General features: G+C 37.6%; 1 protein-coding gene across 1 annotated transcript in view; it reads left to right on the top strand.

Annotated features, from left to right (window-relative positions):
• The window catches only part of MEI4 (meiotic double-stranded break formation protein 4), a 119,324-nt gene that overhangs the window by 18,826 nt on the left and 79,325 nt on the right, over window positions 1–21,173 (top strand). The window contains exon 2 of the mRNA XM_023755201.1: window positions 8,354–8,889. Coding sequence (XP_023610969.1) covers window positions 8,354–8,889 — 536 coding nt within the window. The remainder of the gene's footprint in view (window positions 1–8,353; window positions 8,890–21,173) is intronic.

Here is a 21,173-nt window from a genome sequence, read left to right as displayed (position 1 = left end):
GCATAAATTAAACATGAACCTGTAGGGAGGAAACAGACATTTCTGGGAGGTTTGAAGGTATGGTTGGAGATGGCATGAATGGGACACAGCCCACTTCTCTGCTACCCAAAGAAAACAGAACGGATAAATTAATCTAGTAGTTCTCACACTAGAGCCACTTGGGAAGCTTTAAAAAATAGTGATATTTGAGGCCCACCCCCGAGATTCTGATGTACTTAGGTTGGGCTGTGGTCTGGTATTGGAGTTTTAAAAAGTTCCTAAAGTCACTGTTAACATGCAAGGAAGGTTGAAAACCACCCATGTAAAATCTCTCTAAACTAGGAGATTTCGAGCCTAGCAAGAAACAAGTTAAGCAGGCTTAGTGCATGGGTTTGGGAATAGAGAAAAGCATTGTTCTTGACACTTGCTCAATTATGAGACTCCCATGAGATGTTTATTTAAAATACAAGTTTCAGGAGCCCTCCCTGATTCCCTGTGCCTAGGAATACTTAATGTTAGTATGTTCCACTTATGCGGATGTACAGGTGGGGAAACATTGCACTGGATAAAAGACCTCGGTGCTTCTGATTTTTGATAAAGTGAGCCAAATGGACACATTCATGGCAATGAATGTCAACCTCAATTGTCTAAGGGGGGCTCCGGGTATCAAGCCAGCTTAGAGTTAACATCTTGGCAGTATAGATGTGAGCAGTTGGAACTCTGTGGTCAAGAGCTGAAATCAAAGCAGTGGATCCAAGGGATGGTGGGAAACAAATTCAGGCAAATTCTTTGGAAGAGGCTTGGTCGGTAAGAGTTTAGAGATCTGGGGGATCTCAGCAGGCAAGGTAATTGGGGCTAGATTGTAGAGAGCTGTGTGGTTTGGCATTCACAGCATTGGGAGGCTAATTAATGTGGTGTATTGCTGCCATAGTAATTACCCGTTCCGCATGGTGTTCATAACATCCACACACTGATGAATGGAAGTTATGCAGGTGGATTCATTGGTTCACTTGGCAGAGTGCTGTACTTTTGAGGGTTTGATGTTATTCTGTAGGGCTGTGATATTGGCATCACAGTATAAGAGTCCACTGTCTCTCAACCTGATTCTGTCTGTGAGGAAATGGAATTAGGACTATGTTTTTTACCTATCCTGATCATCTTTGCCCCGTAAATGACTGAATCCAAAGAGTGATTGCTGCTGCTTACCAGCTCCTCATTTTTCCTTAATAACTCTTCCTTTAGAGAAATTCTTTTGTTCATACATTCAGTCCCTTTTTATTCAGTAGCTATTAGCTACTAACGATGTAGATAATACAAAGAGAGAAGGTCCATGCCCAGCCCATTGGATCACATAGTCTGTTGTGATCATAAGTCACTGCTTTAGCCACTAAGACTCTGTGGTCCAGAGAAAGATACTGTTATTCAGAGGAGAAAAGCGAGTGTTTATTTTGCTTTAGAGAATAGGACTTTTGAAGGGTTTTTTTGGAGGAAGTAGCTTACCTTGAAGGATGGGTAGGATTTAGAAAGCTGTGGATACTAGGATATTTCGGTCAAGAGGGAACCGTGTAAAGTACAACACAGGACTCTACTGGCAAATGGCTTAATTGACTGCAGCATCTAGAGCATGAAGTGGTGTTCTGGACAGTAAGATGCAAAACTAGCTTGGAGCTTATTAAGAGGAATAACAGCCAGTGGAAAACACGAACACGCTTTATTCTGTAGGCGACGAGGAGCCTTTGGAGATTTTTTCAACAGGGAAATACATAAAAGGGTACGGTCTTTTTTTTTTTTTTTTTTTTTTAGTTTTATTCATTTCAAACAGGCCGGATCCGGCCCGCAGGCCGTAGTTTGCCCACGGCTGATCTAGAGCATGAAGTGGTGTTCTGGACAATAAGATGCAAAACTAGGTTGGAGCTTATTAAGAGGAATGACAGCCAGTGGAAAACACGTTTTATTCTGTACACACCGAGGAGCCTTTGGATATTTTTTCAACAGGGAAATTAACAAGTATGGGGTGTGCGCTAGGCACGTGCCAAGCAGTATGCTTCCTGCAAGTGATTTGTTTAGGTGGCCTGAGGGGTAGGTTATTTAGGCAGAGTAATTGGGTAGTTGTGTTTAGAATTATTTGGAAGAGGAAGGGGATTGGAGACGAGAACATCACTGTCACAGCCAGGTCTTACCTGTAATATTTTGGCATGGAAAAAAAAGAGGCGACATAAAAGAGGTTTTTATTTATTGAGTAAATATGTACTGAGCTCTTACACCACATTCCAGGCTCTGGTATATGGCCACAAACCAGGCAGTCCAAGACTGTCATAGAGTGCTCGTTCTTGTGGGTGAGACAGGTTATACCAGCAGGAAATGATCAGGCAGTGTAAAGTGAGATTCAGAGAATTAAAACAGGAAGATGTGACAAAAATTATTTTGGTGGCTTCTTTTTTTTTAAAGAATTTATTATTTTTTAATCCTCACTCGAGGATATTTTTCCATTGATTTTTTAAAAAGAGAAAGTAGAAGAGGGAGGGAAAGACAGAGAGAAACACATCAATTGGTTGTCTCCTGCACATGCCCTGACCAGGGCCTGGGTCGGGGAGAAGCCTGAAACCAAGATACATGCCCTTGACCAGAATTGAACCCAGGCCCCTTCGATCTGCAGACTGACACTCTATCCACTGAGCCAAACCAGCTAGGACTATTTTGGTGGCTTCTTTAGCTTGGGTGGTCAGGGAAGGCCTTTCTGAAGGAGTGACATTTAAACAGACACTGGAATGATAATGAGTAACCAGTCTTGAGAAAATTGAGGTGGGGTGGGGAGAGCATCCGAGGGAACGTTTAATGCAAAGACCCCCAAAATGGGAACAAACTTAGTATACCCAAGGAACAGAAAGGTGAGACAGGATTAATATTACTTGTCAGTGGAATGTATATGAGGTTCAACAAAGAGTCAGAGTTGACTCTTAGGTTTCAAATGTTCAAGAGGAAGAGTAGTAGTACTGTTATTTGGAAATTGGACCAAGTTTAAAAGTGAAGGATATGATTTGTTTTGACATATGAGGTTTAAAGTGGTGAGACCAAGTCATGTCAAGATACCTAGGGACTTGAGCGTGGGAGAGGAGGTAGGATTGGAGATAGAGATTTGGGGGTCATCTGCTTAAAAAAATTATTTGAGGCTGTAGGTAAGGTGGGGACATCCAGGAAGCTGGACAGGGGAAAAAAGCCAAAGGCACAATGATGAGCAAGGTTTAAATTGGCAAACTAGAAGATGGCTTGGGAGAGAGAGATGGGGGTAGCTAGAAAATTTTAGAGTTTCAGCACCTGAAAGCAGGAGGCATTATATTGTCAAATAGTCCTGAACCAAGCAGACAAATACAACAACAAATACACTGTTTTGTGAACCTCTTGCAGTGAAGACAATTAGCTAAGACATATCATACCATTAGCTTGGAATTTCATGCATTTGACATTGCTTCTCCCTTGGTGTATTCAAAGTTAGAACTGCGACATGCTGCTAGAGAGGGATTAATCAAAACTTCAGCATTTCTCAAATATGTTTTACAGTAGACTAAAATATATCCTTCCAGATGCAGATGACAATTGCTTTAAAGTGATTTTTTTTTCCAGATGAATTGTGTAGTACTTTAACATTGCATTTCCTGTTTGACCACCAGGTGGCGTAAACATTACTTTTATTCTATGTATCCCTACATGTGATTATTATTAATGCTAAGAAATCATAGTTGGTAGTGGTGACCTTTCAGTGAATTGAAAAGATGCTATTTGATTTTACTTTTTGATTGTATATATGCAACAAGTATTTAGACCACCAATCATGTAGAAGGGTAGGCATTAGGCAATGTTTAATTTTCTCTAGAAAGCTTTTTTCTCCTCTTTCTCTTTTCCATCTTATAAGGATATACTCAATAGTGATACTTGCCCACTATTATTTCCTGCACTAGTATTAGGCAGTGAGTGCTTTCTAATATGGAAGTGCTGGTTTCCAATGCAAACCCTGCTCATAGTCCTCAAAGTTTTCATCATTGAGAACAAATAGGAGAGGAAGTAAATTGGTTATTGGTTATATATAAGAGGTAGTAGGTTCTATAAAAAGTATATTATTAGCTTTTTGTTAAGTATTTTGAGACATTTTAAATGATTACTACAATAGCCAAATTCTTTCCATCTGTCTATTCTATGTTAATTTTCTTATTTATTTATAAACTTGTGGTTTGGTATAAGTTGCAAAGGAATTGATCCTCTTAGTGAGGCTGAGCCTGCATTTCATTATCTCCCAATGTCATTATGAATATTAAAGGATGACAGAAGATCTGTCTGTCATAGCCAAGCAGCAAGTAGTAGCACTAAGAGTTTCTCCTGATAAAGTGTCTTCTGCAGGTGATGTTATTACTCAGTGAGATGTCCACAGAGATTGCAAGAGACAGGACTTCTGCCATTCAGGAGCTCATACGCAAGTGGACAACATATAGAAACTGATGAATACTATAATGGAAATGTCCAGAAGCTGCTATGGAAAAACACAGGCTTCTTTTGTTTTTTTGTTTTCCTGCTGTGATTAGAACATGATTGGACTTGGAACTGAAGAATTGGTTTTACTTGCTCACTGTGTGGCTTTTCCCAGGCCTCTTAGTCAAGTTGAGCCCGCATTTCATTATCTCCCAGGGCTGTTGTTGGGAAGAACAATTGAATTATGTGGTGAAACTACTTTGTAACGTGAATATGAACATCAGAGTTTTCTATTCAATTCAATAGAGTGACTTTAACACTGTAAGCCATATAAAATCTCAGCGTCCTATCCCCACCCTAACCCTAACCCTAACCCTAACGCCAGAGCACAGGAATGGGTACAACTACTCCCTTCAAATGAGTACCTCTTGGTACAGGAAGGAGATGAGGTGGTGTGACTGAGATTTGCCAAAAGGCACACCAATGAGGAGTAAAAAGCAGGAAACAAGAAAGCAGATTTTTGCTTCCCAGTTTAATAGTTGGTAGAATTTGTTTTATGAGTCTTCCTTAAAATCATCACCCATGAAATTCAGCTTACCTTGATGGGAAATGGAGTAGGTTAATGAAATATTTAAACTGTGTTCACTTTCTTAGTGGAGCAACAGTTTGAATTCCCTAGAAGAAAAATATACTCTACCTGAATAATTACCATAATAACCACCCCCTCCCTTTACTTTTGTGAAGAATGAGATGGATGTGGTGAGAAGTCATTTTAAATGTTTATCCTTGCTCATAAGTAAAAGAAGCTGTCCATTGGCTTAAAACGAGCAGGCTGTCTTGCCTGGTTTAGTATAGAAATAGCCACATGCAGTTAGACACTTTGCTGATATTCACTGTCCTGGGTACCACCACATTTTTTAACTTACTGCATTTTCTTCCTAACATGAAGTACAGATAGTATAGTGATAATTAGCAAGCACACATTTGCACACCGGCAGTGCCTATAGCAGGCACTTGTTAAGTGAATGAACTCTAAGTTAAAGCTCCAATTTTGTCTCATCAGCTTCTAATTTTACTGCAGGACAAAAGAGCAACAAGTGGAACCTCAGTTCTCAAACTTAATTCATTCCACAAGGCTGTTTGAGAAGGGATTTGTTTGGAAACCAAGTTATTTTTAACCATTACAAATAATGGACATTGAATTAATCTGTTCCAGACCCATAGATGATTCCATTTTAACCTTTTTAATGTATAGTACATGTATAATGTATTGTTTAATCTATAAACACTTCTTAAATTTATCAAGCTACCCCTCATAACCTAAAGGAATCCCTTTCAGCACTGGTTCCAGGGGTGTCTTTGAGGAGGTCAGGATGCGAATGAGGCATCTTCACTTTTTCACATATCACTGCCTCCGAAATGCTATCACTGGCTAACTGCTTTCCTTTATCCAAATCAACAGCAATTTTTCTACTTATTCTGTTGCCTTTGTTGTTTTGTGAGCGCTTTCACACCCTTAGCGACATTAGCACTCTTGATGGCCTCTTTATGCTTTAAAATTGCACTAATCCTCATTTGGCCAGCCACAAAAGCATTCTCTCCTTTGTTTGTTGCCTGAGAGACACTGTTTGCCATGCTGAGGTATCAGCATGAAAGGGTTGTCAGATTGAAAACTAAATTTTTTGTCCACAATCAAGACATTTTTTCTGTGAACATCTCGGTGGAGAACCAAAATGTTCCAGAAGGGAGACATTTGAAAACTGGGGTTGGGTTTCCAAATATATGGTGCTGAGGGTAGAAGTTGTCACTTTCATCATTTGTCTTATGCCTTGTTTAATCAGTGTCCCCCTGTCTCCAGCTTTAAAAAAATTTCTAACTTCTTAGAGGAGATGTTCTTTAACTTCCTATATGACAGGGGCATCTAAAAAATATTCCCATACATTCCCCCCATCTTTGCTTTAGCCTCAGAGAAAAAAAAATACTTCCCCATCACTAAGCGCCCATCTACTAGCATCCTTGACTCAGTCTCCTCCCTCCTCTCAGGCCATGCCTCACCTGGCATTTCTATATTTTCTCCTATCTCCAACACTTGCTTCTCTGTTCTTAGTCTGTAATTGCTCACGTCTCTCCAAATTTGTCAGGCCACATTTGCCTTCAGTTACTCCCCAGTTTATACTTTCCGGATCCAAGTCCTCAAAAGTGTTACCATTCTTCCCTTGCTTTCTCCCCATCCACTCTTCAGGCCATTGCAGTCTGACCTCTCTCTACCATCCTGACTCACCAAAGCTGCTGTGGATGTGATCACTGGTGATAATCATTGACAAACAACAACAGCCTTATTTATGTTTCTGATGGCATCTCTACCAAAGAATGATCTACACTTAGGTTAAACCTTAACTGCAGTATTTCTCTAGCAGTGTCAGAAAAGTCTAGTGATTATAGACATTGTTTCAAGGATAGATAGTTAGATAGATAATTATAAATAAGTACACATACACATATAAATTGTTTATTTTTATGTATAAGTGCATTGAATTACACTCACTCTACACTTATAAATTCTAGGGTCCTTAATACATTTTAAAACATCTTTTATGACTTGGCCTCTTAATCGCCATCTTAATCTCTTGCCGTATTTATTTATTTATTTACTTATTTAGTAAAAGGAATGTCACATTACTGTGGGTCCTTATATACACAAGGCTTTTCTTTTTCTTCTTAAGCCTGTGCTTTTGTGCTTAGCCTTCGGGTATATGGAGTTCTCTGTCTTCCTCCATTCCCCTAACTTTTAGCTTTGAATTTCTATTTATGTTTTATAAGTTAGCTCCACCATCACCTTTTCCAGAATGAACTAAGCTAACCAGGGTCCTTCTATTTGCATAGCACCCTGAGCAAGTCTCTCTCTAGATACACCGTATTGCTTGTTGGACTCTACCAGATGGCGACCTCCTTCAGGTTTTGTGGTTTCTCCTCTGTATCCTTCAAGCGTGGCACACAGTTGAATGACAGATAGTGATATAGATGAATCACCTTTACTTCCTACCAGTTAAGATAAAAACCTTTTCCACAGTCAGCCTAGTCAATTTCTTTCAGTTTTTCATCTATTCAATTTTTACAGTACTGCTTTAAAATGTTTAATGCATATCTACATGCTTCATTTAGCATTTTAAATTAGAGAAGTCAATGTCTAGTTTTTATATGAAAATATCTTGGTGAAGTATGGTAGCAATCATCTCAGGTAGAAACTGTAGTTTAACTTTAACCCTGCTGTTTGGCTTCTGTACTTATTTGCTTTGTTTATCTATAGGAAAGTTACTTTGATTTTCTGAACTTATGTATGCTATCCCAATCGATGAATACTCGGTTGTTGTTGGTTTGAATATCCCATTGATTGTGATCTTACTGGTTATCGAAGCACATTCTTCTGTACCTGGGAACCAGGACAGCACAATTATCCTAAATTGCCTCAGTGGCTACAGATAATGCATTCCGGTTGACTCAGTGGTCCCAAGACCCGATGGCTCCAGATAATGAGTTCCTGTCAACTCAGTGGTCCCAAGACCCATGGCTCCAGGCAATGTGTTTCCGTTGATTCAGTGATCCGGAGACCCAAAACTATAATTTAACTAACTTGCTCAATTCTGCTTCTGTAAACTGCTTTTTTGCAAACCAGGTTCCTCATTCCAAACCCTGAGATGTAATCAATACCTTTGTGATTTTTGCCTATATAAATCTGGTGTTGGGGCTAGGTAATTACTGCGAGATTTGGAGAGCAAAATGATCCCTCATAGTCCCAGATTTGCAATAAATGTGACTCCTTAATTCGACTTCTTGAGGTGTCCTTGTGTGATTCGTGGGGTACATTACAACATTAGGTATGGGAAGATTACACTTGTATTTCTTTCCATTTCAGGAGACTCATCTTCCCAGCTGCAGGCTCAGGAGCCTGGAAGTTCTGAAAATACATTAACTGGGCTGGAAGATTCTGGGTGTGATTTATCAAATGAGCAGAGAACTGAACCTTCAGAGGTGTCTCAAGATTTTGTGGAGAGCTGCACCCCCACACTCTTTCCACCACTGCCAATTGCAAAGAAACACTGTGCGACTTCAAAAAATCCTTTGTCTTCTCACATGCAATTTTTGCAACATCTACTTGAACTGAAGAACTGGACAGGATCAGGGAGTCTTAAAACAGACTTAAGCCACTTGGAGAACACTTCTTCCACAGTATCTGATTCTGTTTTTCAGTTGCTAGAAGGTCTGATCACTTTTTACCGTGACCCAAAATTTCCTCTTTCAAGCTTTTGGACAGAAGCTGTTGCTACTTTAGCTAGACTGCTCAGTGATTGTAACTTATCTAGTCATATTCTTAAAACGTGTTCCAAGAAGTTGGAAGAATTTGAGAAAACTCTACTGCACATTATTTTAAGGAGCAACCATATAAATCGGGTAAGTAGTAAACCTCTTCTATTTATGAAATCTCTAATATATCTATAATTTTGGTGAACATTCCCATTGGATAATGGCTATTGCTGTCCCTTAGCCTTGTGGCTCTGTTTTTAGTTGGACGTTTTGCAGCTATTACCAGTCGTCATGTCCCCATCTCTGCCTCTGATTGCTACAGCGTTGCTGTCTACATAGATGCATATGTGGAAAGCTTGTGCCTTTCTACTTTGAATTACCCTCTCTGTTCTTTATCACATCCTTGGATTCTTCTCTTTTGTTTTGCCCTGCCTGCATTTACTTCCTATTGCTTAAATAGTCTCAGTATTTTTTTAAAAAAATAGTAATATTGATAGTTTCCCAATCTATAACGTCTATGGATTCCCTATACTGTATTGATTTTTTTTTCTGACATTGACTAACAGAGGCCTGGAAGTCAAAGAATATTTTTTATCTTCTTTTAGAATTTCTCTTGTAAGTGATATAATACCCATGTGGACCCTCTGCAGATATGGGTTAATTGAATAAATTGGCTGAAGAACACATAATATATGGCTTTCTTACAGTTTTTTTTTCTTAATTTATTGAACATTGCTTAGAAAGGTTGGCTCAGGGACTCTTTTTTCACAAGTGACATTGAGGTAACCTGAAGTGTTTTGTTGTCTGGCTCTGGAGACATAATGGAGAGTTGTTTTCTTTATTACGTTCTATTTTCCTCACTATCTGATCCTTTGGGAAACTCCAAATGCCTTTACATTTTAATCCTTTTTAATTGACAGCTGAAAATCTCACAGAGGAAACTAAAAGGTCTGTCTAACTTATTAACTTTAATTCACTAGAGGAAAATGTTGTTGGACTTTGTTTTGTTAGCTATATCATTACTGAGTGTTTGTCCTCAGCCATTATCTAATGCTCAGAGTTTTGATATAGTGTAGGCTTCACCTGAATTTTCAAATCTCTGACAAAATTTGAATAACCTAATTTGTTGCATATATATCTGTTCTTTCCTTCTCTCTTAAGGTATGATTTAATTAACATTATAGAACACTTCATGATTAACCTTTTGGCATTTGTGAAAATCATTGAATTTTCTGTCTGGCAAGCTGATTTTTTTGGGCATATTTTTGCTTTCTTCTTTTAAAACTACTTTAGACAGGTTTTGTGTGATTTGGACCCTTTAAGATGCTCTGATTTATATTCCTTATCAGTTACCACATGGTGTTTTCAGTCTAGTCTTTCTCTTACTTAAGGATTGAACCACCCACGATTAGCCTTAGGAATTGTATGGAAGGAAAGGAGGGTGGAAGAAGCTTCTGATGGTACAGATGGGTCTTAAGTACATTTTCATGACATTTGTCATGCTGCAAGCCATTGTTGAGTAGTTAGAAAAATAAGTAAATGAATGGCTTTGGTATTTTCTCAGAGATGTAATTTTTGCGCTTAGAGAATTATAAAATAGCACACTGGACTTACAATTAGGATGATGATCTATAAATAAGTTTTAATGACATTTTATCGGGATTTTTTTTCCTCCCCAGTAAAAGCATCTTAGACTAAGTCATTAAAATTGTTGTCACCCTTACCATCATTATGACCATCACCGTCATCTCCCAGTTATGTTCAGAAAGCTTCTTTATTAGAACAATTGAATACTGATTGCTCTTTATAAATGCTTTTCTGTCTTTTGTAGCCTTCTTGAATAATAAGCAAAGTCTCAGAAGGAATATATTTTGACATAAAATATAGGATAGTTCCTATTATTGCATTTTTATTGATACTACTCTTGATTGATTAAAACAAAATAGCATAGTTTAGAAAAAATATACTCCTTTGGAAAAACCTATTTGCATAGATTAGAAGTGTTTAATTAAATTATACTGCTTAAAAACTTGAGCTCTGCTATTGATTTCATTTAAGTGAGCTTATGTTTGTATAATGTAATAGGAAAATTTGTGGTGTGAATACTTTAATATTCTGACAGGAATTATAATAGTTATGCTTTAAATAAAATATAAATCTTCAACTGCATGTTCTCAATACATTTAGTCATAAAATTATTCTGACTTAAGTTTTCTTTAATGAATAATAAGAACTTGTTTCTGTCTGGAAACTGATTTTTTTTCTTTCTTCTTTTAAAACTACTTTAGACAGGTTTTGTGTGATTTGGATCCTTTCAGATGCTCACATTCATATTCCTTATCAGTTACCACATGATGCAAAGATGTTGAGGTCATCATTGTGAATATTAGTTATGTCAGGGCTGTATACATTCAAGAGATAGGAAGTACCCTGAAATTTGTTTTAAATAATTCCCTGATATTAGCTTGGTTGCAATTATTTGTAAGTTTAGAGGGAAAAATGTGTGATTTGTGAATTTTCAGATTTGGATAAATCCTATTTATTTCATGCTATTTTAGAAACTTTATATTTATTTAATAACAATTTTTTAAGGAATTGTTATCTTAGACCAGGGTTGGGGAATGTTCCGGCCTGCAGGCCGAATAAGGCCCACAAAATCCTTTTGGTCTGGCCTTGCCAAGGCATTGGGGGTGAATTAATTAAATGTTTGACCAATATAGCAGGCTGATTTTTAAGTTGATATTTTGTATGGCCGGTGAGTGATGTTATAAATAGCCAAATGGTCCCTTGGCAGAAAAAAGTTCCCCACCCCTGTCTTAGACCTGTGTCTGTACAGAAGTCGCCCCTTAGTCACAGTTTTGCTTTCCATTTCAGTTATCTGCGATCAGCCATGGTCTGAAAATATTAAATGGAAAATTTTAGAAATAAGCAGTTCATAGTTTTAAATGGGAAACTCTTCTGACTAGTGTGATGAGATCTTGCCCATCTTGAATCATCCCTTTGTCTAGCGTATCCACCTATTAGTCACTTGGTAGCCAAACAAATTAATTCATTTATCACTTTCATCTTTTTCTTTTAAGATACTCTTTCTGGAACCCTCAATCCTCCTGTTCTAATGTAGACGATGCTCCCTGCGTCTGCTGCTCAGCTTTACTCCAGGGACTTCTTTTCATCATTACCCTGGGCATTCCCTTTGCTGCTTTCTTGTGCTGCCTCGCATAGTCTCTGGATCTCATATACAGGGCATCCCCCAAAAATGTATACACACATTGAATAAGTATAAAGGCAGTGTTTATGGAAATACATTTCATTTTCAAAATGTAATAGAAAACAGCTGTTAAAGTGTACATTTTTGGAGAACACCTGTATTCCTTTTCTTGGTTTATAACTTCATTGAGGTGGTGAACATTCTTTTACTGTGGGGCTTTTAAAATTCATTTTCCTGAGTTATGGTAATGCTTTGAATCTGGGATTTTATCCTTCACTTCTGAAAAACTTTTGATTCATTTTTCTCATATATTTTTGCCTTCTATCTTCCCTGTCACCTTGTTCTAGAGCAGCGGTTGCCAACCCGTGGTCCAAGGACCACTGGTGGTCCGTGAGGTCTGAAAGGTTGGCGACCGCTGTTCTAGGGCACATCTTCTAAATTGCTTATCTTTTTTATTGTACTGTTTATTCTTTTTATTTTTGTTTTTCCTGTCAGATTTCCTTAATATCTTCTCCCAGCCATTCTATTGAAATTTTTAATTCCACTTAAGTATTTTTAGTTTCTATGAGTTATTTTTCTCATGATTATTCCTTTGTATAGCTCCCTGTTCTTGTTTTTATACACTAAGATGTAAAATGTTTATATTTTCTTTGTTCACTGCTTTGCCTCTACTTTCTCCTGGTCTTGATTTCCCCATCTCAGTTGCTTACTGTTTTCCATATATGAGGCTTTCCAGTACCTTGAACTAATCTGGAAAGATGGCTAAGATTTAAGATGGCCACCTGGCAGGTCATCTGGGGAGGGATGCTAACTGCTTGAACAGAGGCTGTGAAGCAGGAGGAAGCATGGAGAGCTCTGGAGTGGACACACATTTGGGGGGTTTGGTTGGGAAGGAGAGGAACTTAGCAGGGAATGACCCTAACATGATGAAGAAGGGCAAGGTAATGAAGATCCTTGTGTTTTGTTAATACTTGAGTTTCTTCTACAGGCCAAAGGTCTTCAGGTGTACAATTTAAAATTGTTTTCACATTTTTGGGTGTAGGAGTATGTGCCTTTTTACCTAGGAAAGTGGTCATAGTTTTCATGTGATTCTGAAAGGGTACTATGATCCCCAAAAGTAAATATCATCTTTAGCAGCAGTTGTGTCTTATTGACACTGTAATGATATTCCTGAAGTGCCTCCATGTACCAGGTAGTTGGACATCATCTCATGGTCCTCCCACAGACATAAAAATGAATGAAATCTTGCCATTTGCAACAACACTGGTAAATCATTGAGATTGATTAGCTCTCCCCACCCAAATAATTATCTTCTTTTCATCCAAATTCTACTCACTTTTCAAAACATGTCTCAAACCACACTTTACTAATAAATTCTTATCAATTTGATCCTGAAATAGGTTCCTCTTCTGAACTTCTATTGCGGTTATTGTCAACACAATTCACTTTTCAATTTGCCATATGTTATCTTATTTCAGCTTATCTAGTATGACTCAAGTTTTAAAAAATATTTTATTTAGCTTTTCATATGTTTTTATCACAGAGATTAATAGCTTAGGTTAAAATCCCAAAACTTTTATTTACTAGCAGTGACTTTAGATAAGTTAACTAACTTCAAGTTCCACATCTATGAAATGGAAATAAGAAATATGAGTATTGCCATATGACTCATAAGGCTTTTGGGAATTTTCAGTGAGTAAATGCAAATGACGTACTTAGCATAATATTTGATCTAAGGTTTTAAAAAATGTTTCTTTTTGTTACTCTTGTCATTGAGGAAGGGGCCATAGCCTGTTTTTTCCCCACTATTCCTCCTATAATGCTGAGCCTTTATTAGGAACAAAATGTGGGGGTTTTTTTAATTAAAAATGAAACAATGAAAATAAATGAGAAGTTATAGTTCATATGCTCCCATATATTTAAATACCATCTTCTGACTTTGTTCAAATTTTTGTATATAGAATATTCTTTAGCAGCAGTTCTGTCTTATTGACATTGTAATGACATTCCTAAAGTGCCTCCATGTACCAGGTAGCGGACATCATTTTATCCTTCCACAGACATAAAAATGAATGAAATCTTGCTATTTGCAACAACATAGATGGACCTTAAAGATATTGTGCTAAGTACAGGAAGTCATACAAAGAAAGACAAATACCATTTGTTTTCACTTATATGTGGAATTAAACAACAAAATGAAACAAAAAGCTGAACAAACAAAACAGAATAAAACCAGACTCATAGACACAGGGAACAGACTGATGATTGCCAGAGAGAGGGAGGTTGGGAGAGTTAGTGAAATAGGTAAAGGTACAAAGAAGAGGTACAAATTTCCAGATGTAAAACGAATCATGGGAATATAATGTATAGCAAGGGGAATATAGACAATAATATTGTATCAACTTTGTATGGTGACAGATGGTAATTATTGTGGTGACCATTTAGTAATGTATATAAAGATAGGATCACTATGTTATACATCTAAAACTAATATCATATTGTATGTCAATTATATAAGAAAGAAGGAAAAAAGAAAAGGAAGGAAGGAATAAATGAAGGAAGGGAGGCAGGGAGGAAGGAATCAGCTCTATTAGTTACTTCTAGAAGAGGGAATGGAAGCCAGGTGCTGGAAGGTAAAATAAGGAGGATTGGTCAGAAGTGTGGTTTGAAAGTCCTTAGAACCCTGGATGTCCTCTCCTACCTGATATGGTAGGGGTATTCCTCTCCCACAACAACAACAAAAAGGACGAAATTGCCCTAACCGGTTTGGCTCAGTGGATAGAGCGTCGGCCTGCGGACCCAAGGGTCCCAGGTTCGATTCCGGTCAAGGGCATGTACCTCGGTTGTGGGCACATCCCCAATAGGGAGTGTGCAGGAGGCAGCTGATCAATGTTTCTCTCTCATCGATCTTTCTAACTCTCTATCCCTCTCCCTTCCTCTCTGTAAAAAATCAATAAAAAATTTATTTAAAAAGAAAGAAAAGGATGAAATTTATTCTCTGGAAATAATTTTTGAAAGGTATTATATTGGAAAAATTAGAGTTGAGGGTGAAGGTACTATATGTATTTTAAAAACTGGTTTAACGTGTCTGTTCAGGTCCTCTGCTCATTTTTTATTGGCTTGTTTGTTTGGTGTTGAGTTGAATGAGTTCTTTATATATTTAGATATTAACCCCTTGTCAAAGCTGTTGTTTGCACATACCTTCTCCCATTCAGTTGGTGTCCTTTATGTTTTGTTGTTGGTTTCTTTTGCTGTGCAGAAGTTTTTTTAGTTTGATACAGTCCCATTCATTTATTTTTGCCTTTACTTCCTTTGCCTTTGGGGTCCAATTCACAAATATTCTCTAAGACCAAAGTCCATAAGTTGAGTACCTATGTTTTCTTCTATGTAATGTGTTGTTTCCTATCTTATATTTAGGTCTTTGATCCATTTTGTGGGATATGTAACTGAAAGCAATAAATAAACAAAAAAGAAAAATAAAATTCATAGACACAGACTACAGTATGATTGTTAGGAGAAGGGCGTGGAGAGGGTAGTAGAGGATAAAGGGGACAGATACATGGTGATAGAAGATGATTTGATTTTGGGTGGTGAGCACACAATGCAATATACAAATCATGTATCATAGAAATGTACACTTGAAAACTATATAATCTCATTAGCCAATGTAACCCAAATCAATTGAATTTTTTAAAAAAGTTAATGTGAAAAGAAAAATAAGTTATTTAGAATAATGCAGGTAAATACCAAAAGATTCAACTAGAAGAGTTTCAAATGGGAATGATGGTGGAATGGACAGGGTACCACCATATTTGAGATAAATGATGTAAAACTATCTGACAGTATATGCCTGAAAATTTGTAATGAAAAAATCTGGGAAAATTAAGTATGTTAAAGAGAAAATCCCACAGGATTTAGCTATGGATTCAGTGTGGGAGAGGAAGAAGTAGGCATCCAACAGTAGTATTCCTAGGTTTCTGGTCATTAACCTCTAGGACAGCGGTTCTCAACCTGTGGGTCGAGACCCCTTTGGCGGTCGAACGACCCTTTCACAGGGGTCGCCCAAGACCATCCTGCATATTAGATATATACATTATGATTCATAACAGTAGCAACATTACAGTTATGAAGTAGCAATGAAAATAATTTTATGGTTGGGGTCACAACATGAGGAACTGTATTTAAAGGGCCAGAAGGTTGAGGACCACTGCTCTAGGAGACTAGAGGTGTCATTTACGGATTAAAGGATGACTAGAGGATGAGCAGGCTGGGGGAGAGGAAGGGGGACAGGGTTCTTTCAGACATAGTGAGTTTTATGATGATTCAAGATGACTATAAGATTTATGCAGAGCAAGGCAGTTGGCTTTATCAATCAGGATCTCAAAAGAGAGAACTTTTCTGGAGAAAAATTTAGCTCTCCAGAGCATATAGAGATTATTTAGAGCTTTAGGGTGGAAAAATCATAGGCAGAAAGAGAGGAGGGCCTAGGACTGAACTCTAAGCAGCACAGACAAATCTTAATGTGCTGGGGTTATGTTACTGCTTGCACATAAACAACTTGATATGTATTTTTTTATGTTGACAGTATTACAGATGTCCCTTATTCCCCCACCTTCCCCTCCTCCCTGCCCTCCTCCACCCAGCCCTGTGCCTCCTCTGGCCTTCACCACACTATTGTCTATGTCCATGGGCTATGCATATATGTTCAACAGCTTAAAATTTTGAGTTAATGCTGGGGAAACATAGTATAGATAATCCACAATAATAATTCAAAATTACATATTCTTATAAAATATTTTCGTTTGGATATAATTTTGTGGAGGCTTACATAAGATAGATGAGCCTGTTGATTACTCTTTTCAGACTAGTAAGTGTGGAAGGATATGACATTGTTACCGTAACTGTCTTAATGTTGTTAATATTTTGCCTTTTCCAGCGTTTTTATCTCTTAGTTCTATCAAAATGCTATTTTTATTCTCCTTTCATTCAACACTTTAATTCCTTCATTCTATACTGTAGAAACTTTTTTTTTACAGGTAGATTATTTATTTATTTATTTCAGAGAGAAAGGGAGAGGGAAAGAGAGATAGAAACATCAGTGGTGAGAGAGGATCATTTATCAGCTGCCTCCTTCATTCCCCACACTGGGGATTGAGCCTGCAACCCAGGAATGTGCCTTGACCTGGAATCGAACTTTGACCTCCTGGTTCATAGGTCGACACTCAACCACTGAGCCTCGCCAGCCGAGCTAGTTTATAAAATTTTAAAAACAGACAACAGAGCCGAAACCGGTTTGGCTCAGTGGATAGAGCGTCGGCCTGCGGACTGGGGGGTCCTGGGTTCGATTCCGGTCAGGGGCATGTGCCTGGGTTGCGGGCACATCCCCAGTAGGAGATGTGCAGGAGGCGGCTGATCGATGTTTCTCTCTCATCGATGTTTCTGACTCTCTATCTCTCTCCCTTCCTCTCTGTAAAAAATCAATAAAATATATTTTAAAAAAAAAAAAAAAAAAAAAAAAAAAAAAAAAAAAAAAAACAGACAACAGAAGAGCATGACATTGAGATGGCCATAGTTCTTATTCATTCAGGGAATTCTTAACATTTTCAAACAAACACTAATTTATCCTAATGAAGAAATAACCATGACCATTTTGAGATAAAATTATAGTTATTTGAAATTATTTCAGAGTGTCTGGGAGTCAAAATTTAAGGTAATAGTCATCTAATAGAGATGTTGCCTAAGGAGGAATAGGCATTCTTGGGAGGTTGCATGAAATGGAGATTCCTTCAGATCAACTTAAGAAAAAGCAGGTTATTATAAGGATGAGTGCAGACTGCCTCGGCAGGTGTGTGCACATGGTACTTTCTTTTACCCTCCTATGTTTTCTCTTTTTAAGTTATATAGATATTAATCTACCGATCAGCTTACTGTTTTGGTTTACTGTTTATCTCTTCTCTATATCATGCCTTTCAATTCCCTCATGCTTAAAACTAAGTTAATGGCCTTGCAAAGTTCCTAACTAATTATAGTCTATCTGACTTAAATAATTCTAATTTTAATAGAGTTTTATTGACTTGAATAATTGGATTAATGCATGAGTAGCTAACGTTCCTTCTGTTAAACGTTTATGTCAAGATCATCATGCCAGAATCACTAAGCATGCTCAGATAAGACTCCCATATTAAGATTAACATTTATACACTGAGTGGCCATATTATTATGACCACCCCATCAGTACTTCATTGACACTTCCAAAAATACTGAATATTGAAAATTTCCTAAGCAAATACTCTCAAGGTTTTATTATTATTATTATTTGCAAGCTAATTCACTTCATTGTACTGATGGGGTGGTCATAATAATCTGGCCGGTCATAATAATCTGGCCACTCAGTGTATATAGAATTTACTCTTAAAATAAAGTAAATCTTGGTAAAAATATGACAGTAAAATGCATATACTGATATTGTATTACATGATAATTTAGGACTGCTTTTGTAGAGCTAAGCATACATGTCTTTCCCTTTGTTATTTTTCTAATGCCTATGATCTGTCCACATCAGTACAATTAGATTTCCCAAATACCGTGTGCTGTCCCCCACAGCACATCAGTGTTTGCCCCTTCATGCCTTAAAACCTTACTACTAAAAATGTGGTCCAGGGACCAGCCATGTTGTCCTCATGTAGGAGCTTGTTAGAAATGCAGAATCTCAAAACCCATTAGATCTACAGAATCTGATTCTGCATTTTAACAAGATCCCCAGGTAATTCAGATACACATTAAAGTTTGAGAAGTACTGCATTAAAAAACAAATTTTGATTCCAACTCCTCATAGAGTAAGGCCTACATGTATTGAATTCTTGCTAAATGCTTTTCATAGATCATTTTACTTAACCCTTATAACAAACCAGGAAAGGTATTTTTATTATGCTTATTTTACAGGAGGAATGAGACATCGAGAGGGAATAACTTTCCCATGAGTATAGCTAAGCAGGACCTGGATCTAACCCACACAGTCCTCAAGAGGGTCCGTTCATAAAGCACTAGCTGTGGTTTCCATAACCCTAGCTCGTAGAAGCCCAGTGCCCTATGTCCACTGGTGCGATGTCTATCCTTTCAGTTCAGAGAATCTCTTTCTTTCCCATACCCTAACTGGAGAAGTCTTTGAGAAGAATATCCACCTTCTCTCTGTCCTGGTTACCAGAGGGTTTTAGAATTAACTACCTGCATGGATTGCCTGCCTGTCATGTGTCAGGCCTTGGGAGATGCAGGCCATTGGGGAGGATAGAGAATGGAGGGGGGGGGTATGTTCTGAATACAGTCTGTAATCTGGCCTTTAGAATTCTCTTGGGGAATAAAAGTCAATCTATTAGTTAGGGTTAAGGGAAAGATGAGAGAAGAGGTTAGAGCGTAAGTCGGCACCCTAAAATAATGAAAGTAGAATGACCTTTAGTATCAGGTTAGGACATCATGTCATTTTACACGTAAGGAAAAGGATCTTCATATCATAAAAATATCTTCATTTACTCAGGAGTTTAAGGGAGCTTTGTTATAAAATAGACTGCACAAACTTAAAATACATAATTTGATAAATTTTCTTCTACTCAGTTTTGTCTGAAATTCTTTTCACAGGAGGAAATCACCCTTTAAAAAAAAACATATCTTTTTTGATATCAGAGAGGAAGGGAGAGAGAGATAGAAACATCAGTGATGAGAGAGAATCATTGATTGGCTGCCTCCTGCATGCCCCCTACCGGATTGACCCGGCAACCTGGGCACGTACCCTTGACCAGAATTGTACCTGGGACCCTTCAGTCCACAGGCTGACACTCTATCCGCTGAGCCAAAACTGGCGAGGGCAGGAGGCAAACACTCTTATCCACAAAATGCAAAAATGAAAGTATGTGGGAGAGTTTACACTACTATGATTGAGATTTTGCCAAATGACATTGAACTTTGTTTTGTTTTGATAAGGGAAGAAGTCAGGATGAGAGAAGTCACAAGCTGCCTACTAGTATAAGGGGCAAGGGGAGTGTGCAGCTGAGATTGGAGTATAGGGAGATTGGGACCATTCTGTAATTTCATAGTTTTAGCATGTTTATTGTCATCTGTAAACAAAACGTTGTTGTATATAACTTGGAAGCATGGCCATTGCTCAAGCATGCATTGCAAGTAAAAGATTAAATATGAGTTTTGAATGAATAACTTATTGGACATATATACCGTTGCTTATTACTTTTAATCAAAGGTCTAGCAACATCACATTTATGGTAGTCTTTGAGTAAGTATAGCACATGCAGTGCCATAGTAAGCTACCATTTATTTTGACTTGAGATCTCCTTAGGGCAGTGATGGCGAACCTATAAGTTTGCGTGTCAGAGGTGACACGCAAACTCATTTTTTTGGTTGATTTTTCTTTGTTAAATGGCATTTAAATATATAAAATAAATATCAAAAATATGTCTTTGTTTTACTATGGTTGCAAATATCAAGAAATTTCTATATGTGACACGGCACCAGAGTTAAGTTAGGGTTTTTCAAAATGCTGACACGCCGAGCTCAAAAGGTTCGCCATCACTGCCTTAGGGCATGCCCCTGAAATTTGGAAAGCATCATTACATTTCTTTGTAAATCTGTTGTTTTCCCCCACTCCTTGTATTGTCAATTGCAGCTACGTTTAGCCTGCTATGGTTTCAAGGGAAACCATGGGATGCTGTCTTGGAAATAGAAGAACTGAACTTCCCTACACATTCCAGGGATTGCTGTCTGGAGGACGGGGCTTTTCCTCCTCCCTATTTCCCTGTAATACATGCTTACTCTATGATAGGTATATACCTAAGGGTATAAAAGGGGCAGTGGCAAATCACTTTAAAAATACACCTTCCCTGCCTTTCAGATGTGTTCATTTTCCCCCCACGAGTCTTAAACAAACAAACATGAAAAACATGATGAACCTGCTTTCTCTACATGACTATAATAATTGCAGATACTAGGAAATATAGAAAATAAAACAATAATATGTATTCCATTTCGTGGCTTTGTAAATAATTGAAACCAGAACAGTCTTAGAAAGATCTCTTAATTTATTTCACTGGGAGTGGATTGTGGAAGCAAATTCTTCTGAAATATGAGATCAATTATTGTACAAAGTAAAAGGTTTCTTTTATTTTAGCCATTTTCATGAATATTTCTGATATTTTATGATAAGCAATTTTTCTCGAGA

Source organism: Myotis lucifugus, unplaced genomic scaffold (assembly GCF_000147115.1).
Source record: "Myotis lucifugus unplaced genomic scaffold, Myoluc2.0 scaffold_71, whole genome shotgun sequence".
Classification (NCBI taxonomy): Eukaryota; Metazoa; Chordata; class Mammalia; order Chiroptera; family Vespertilionidae; genus Myotis; species Myotis lucifugus.
This window is presented reverse-complemented; position numbering and strand designations above follow the sequence as displayed.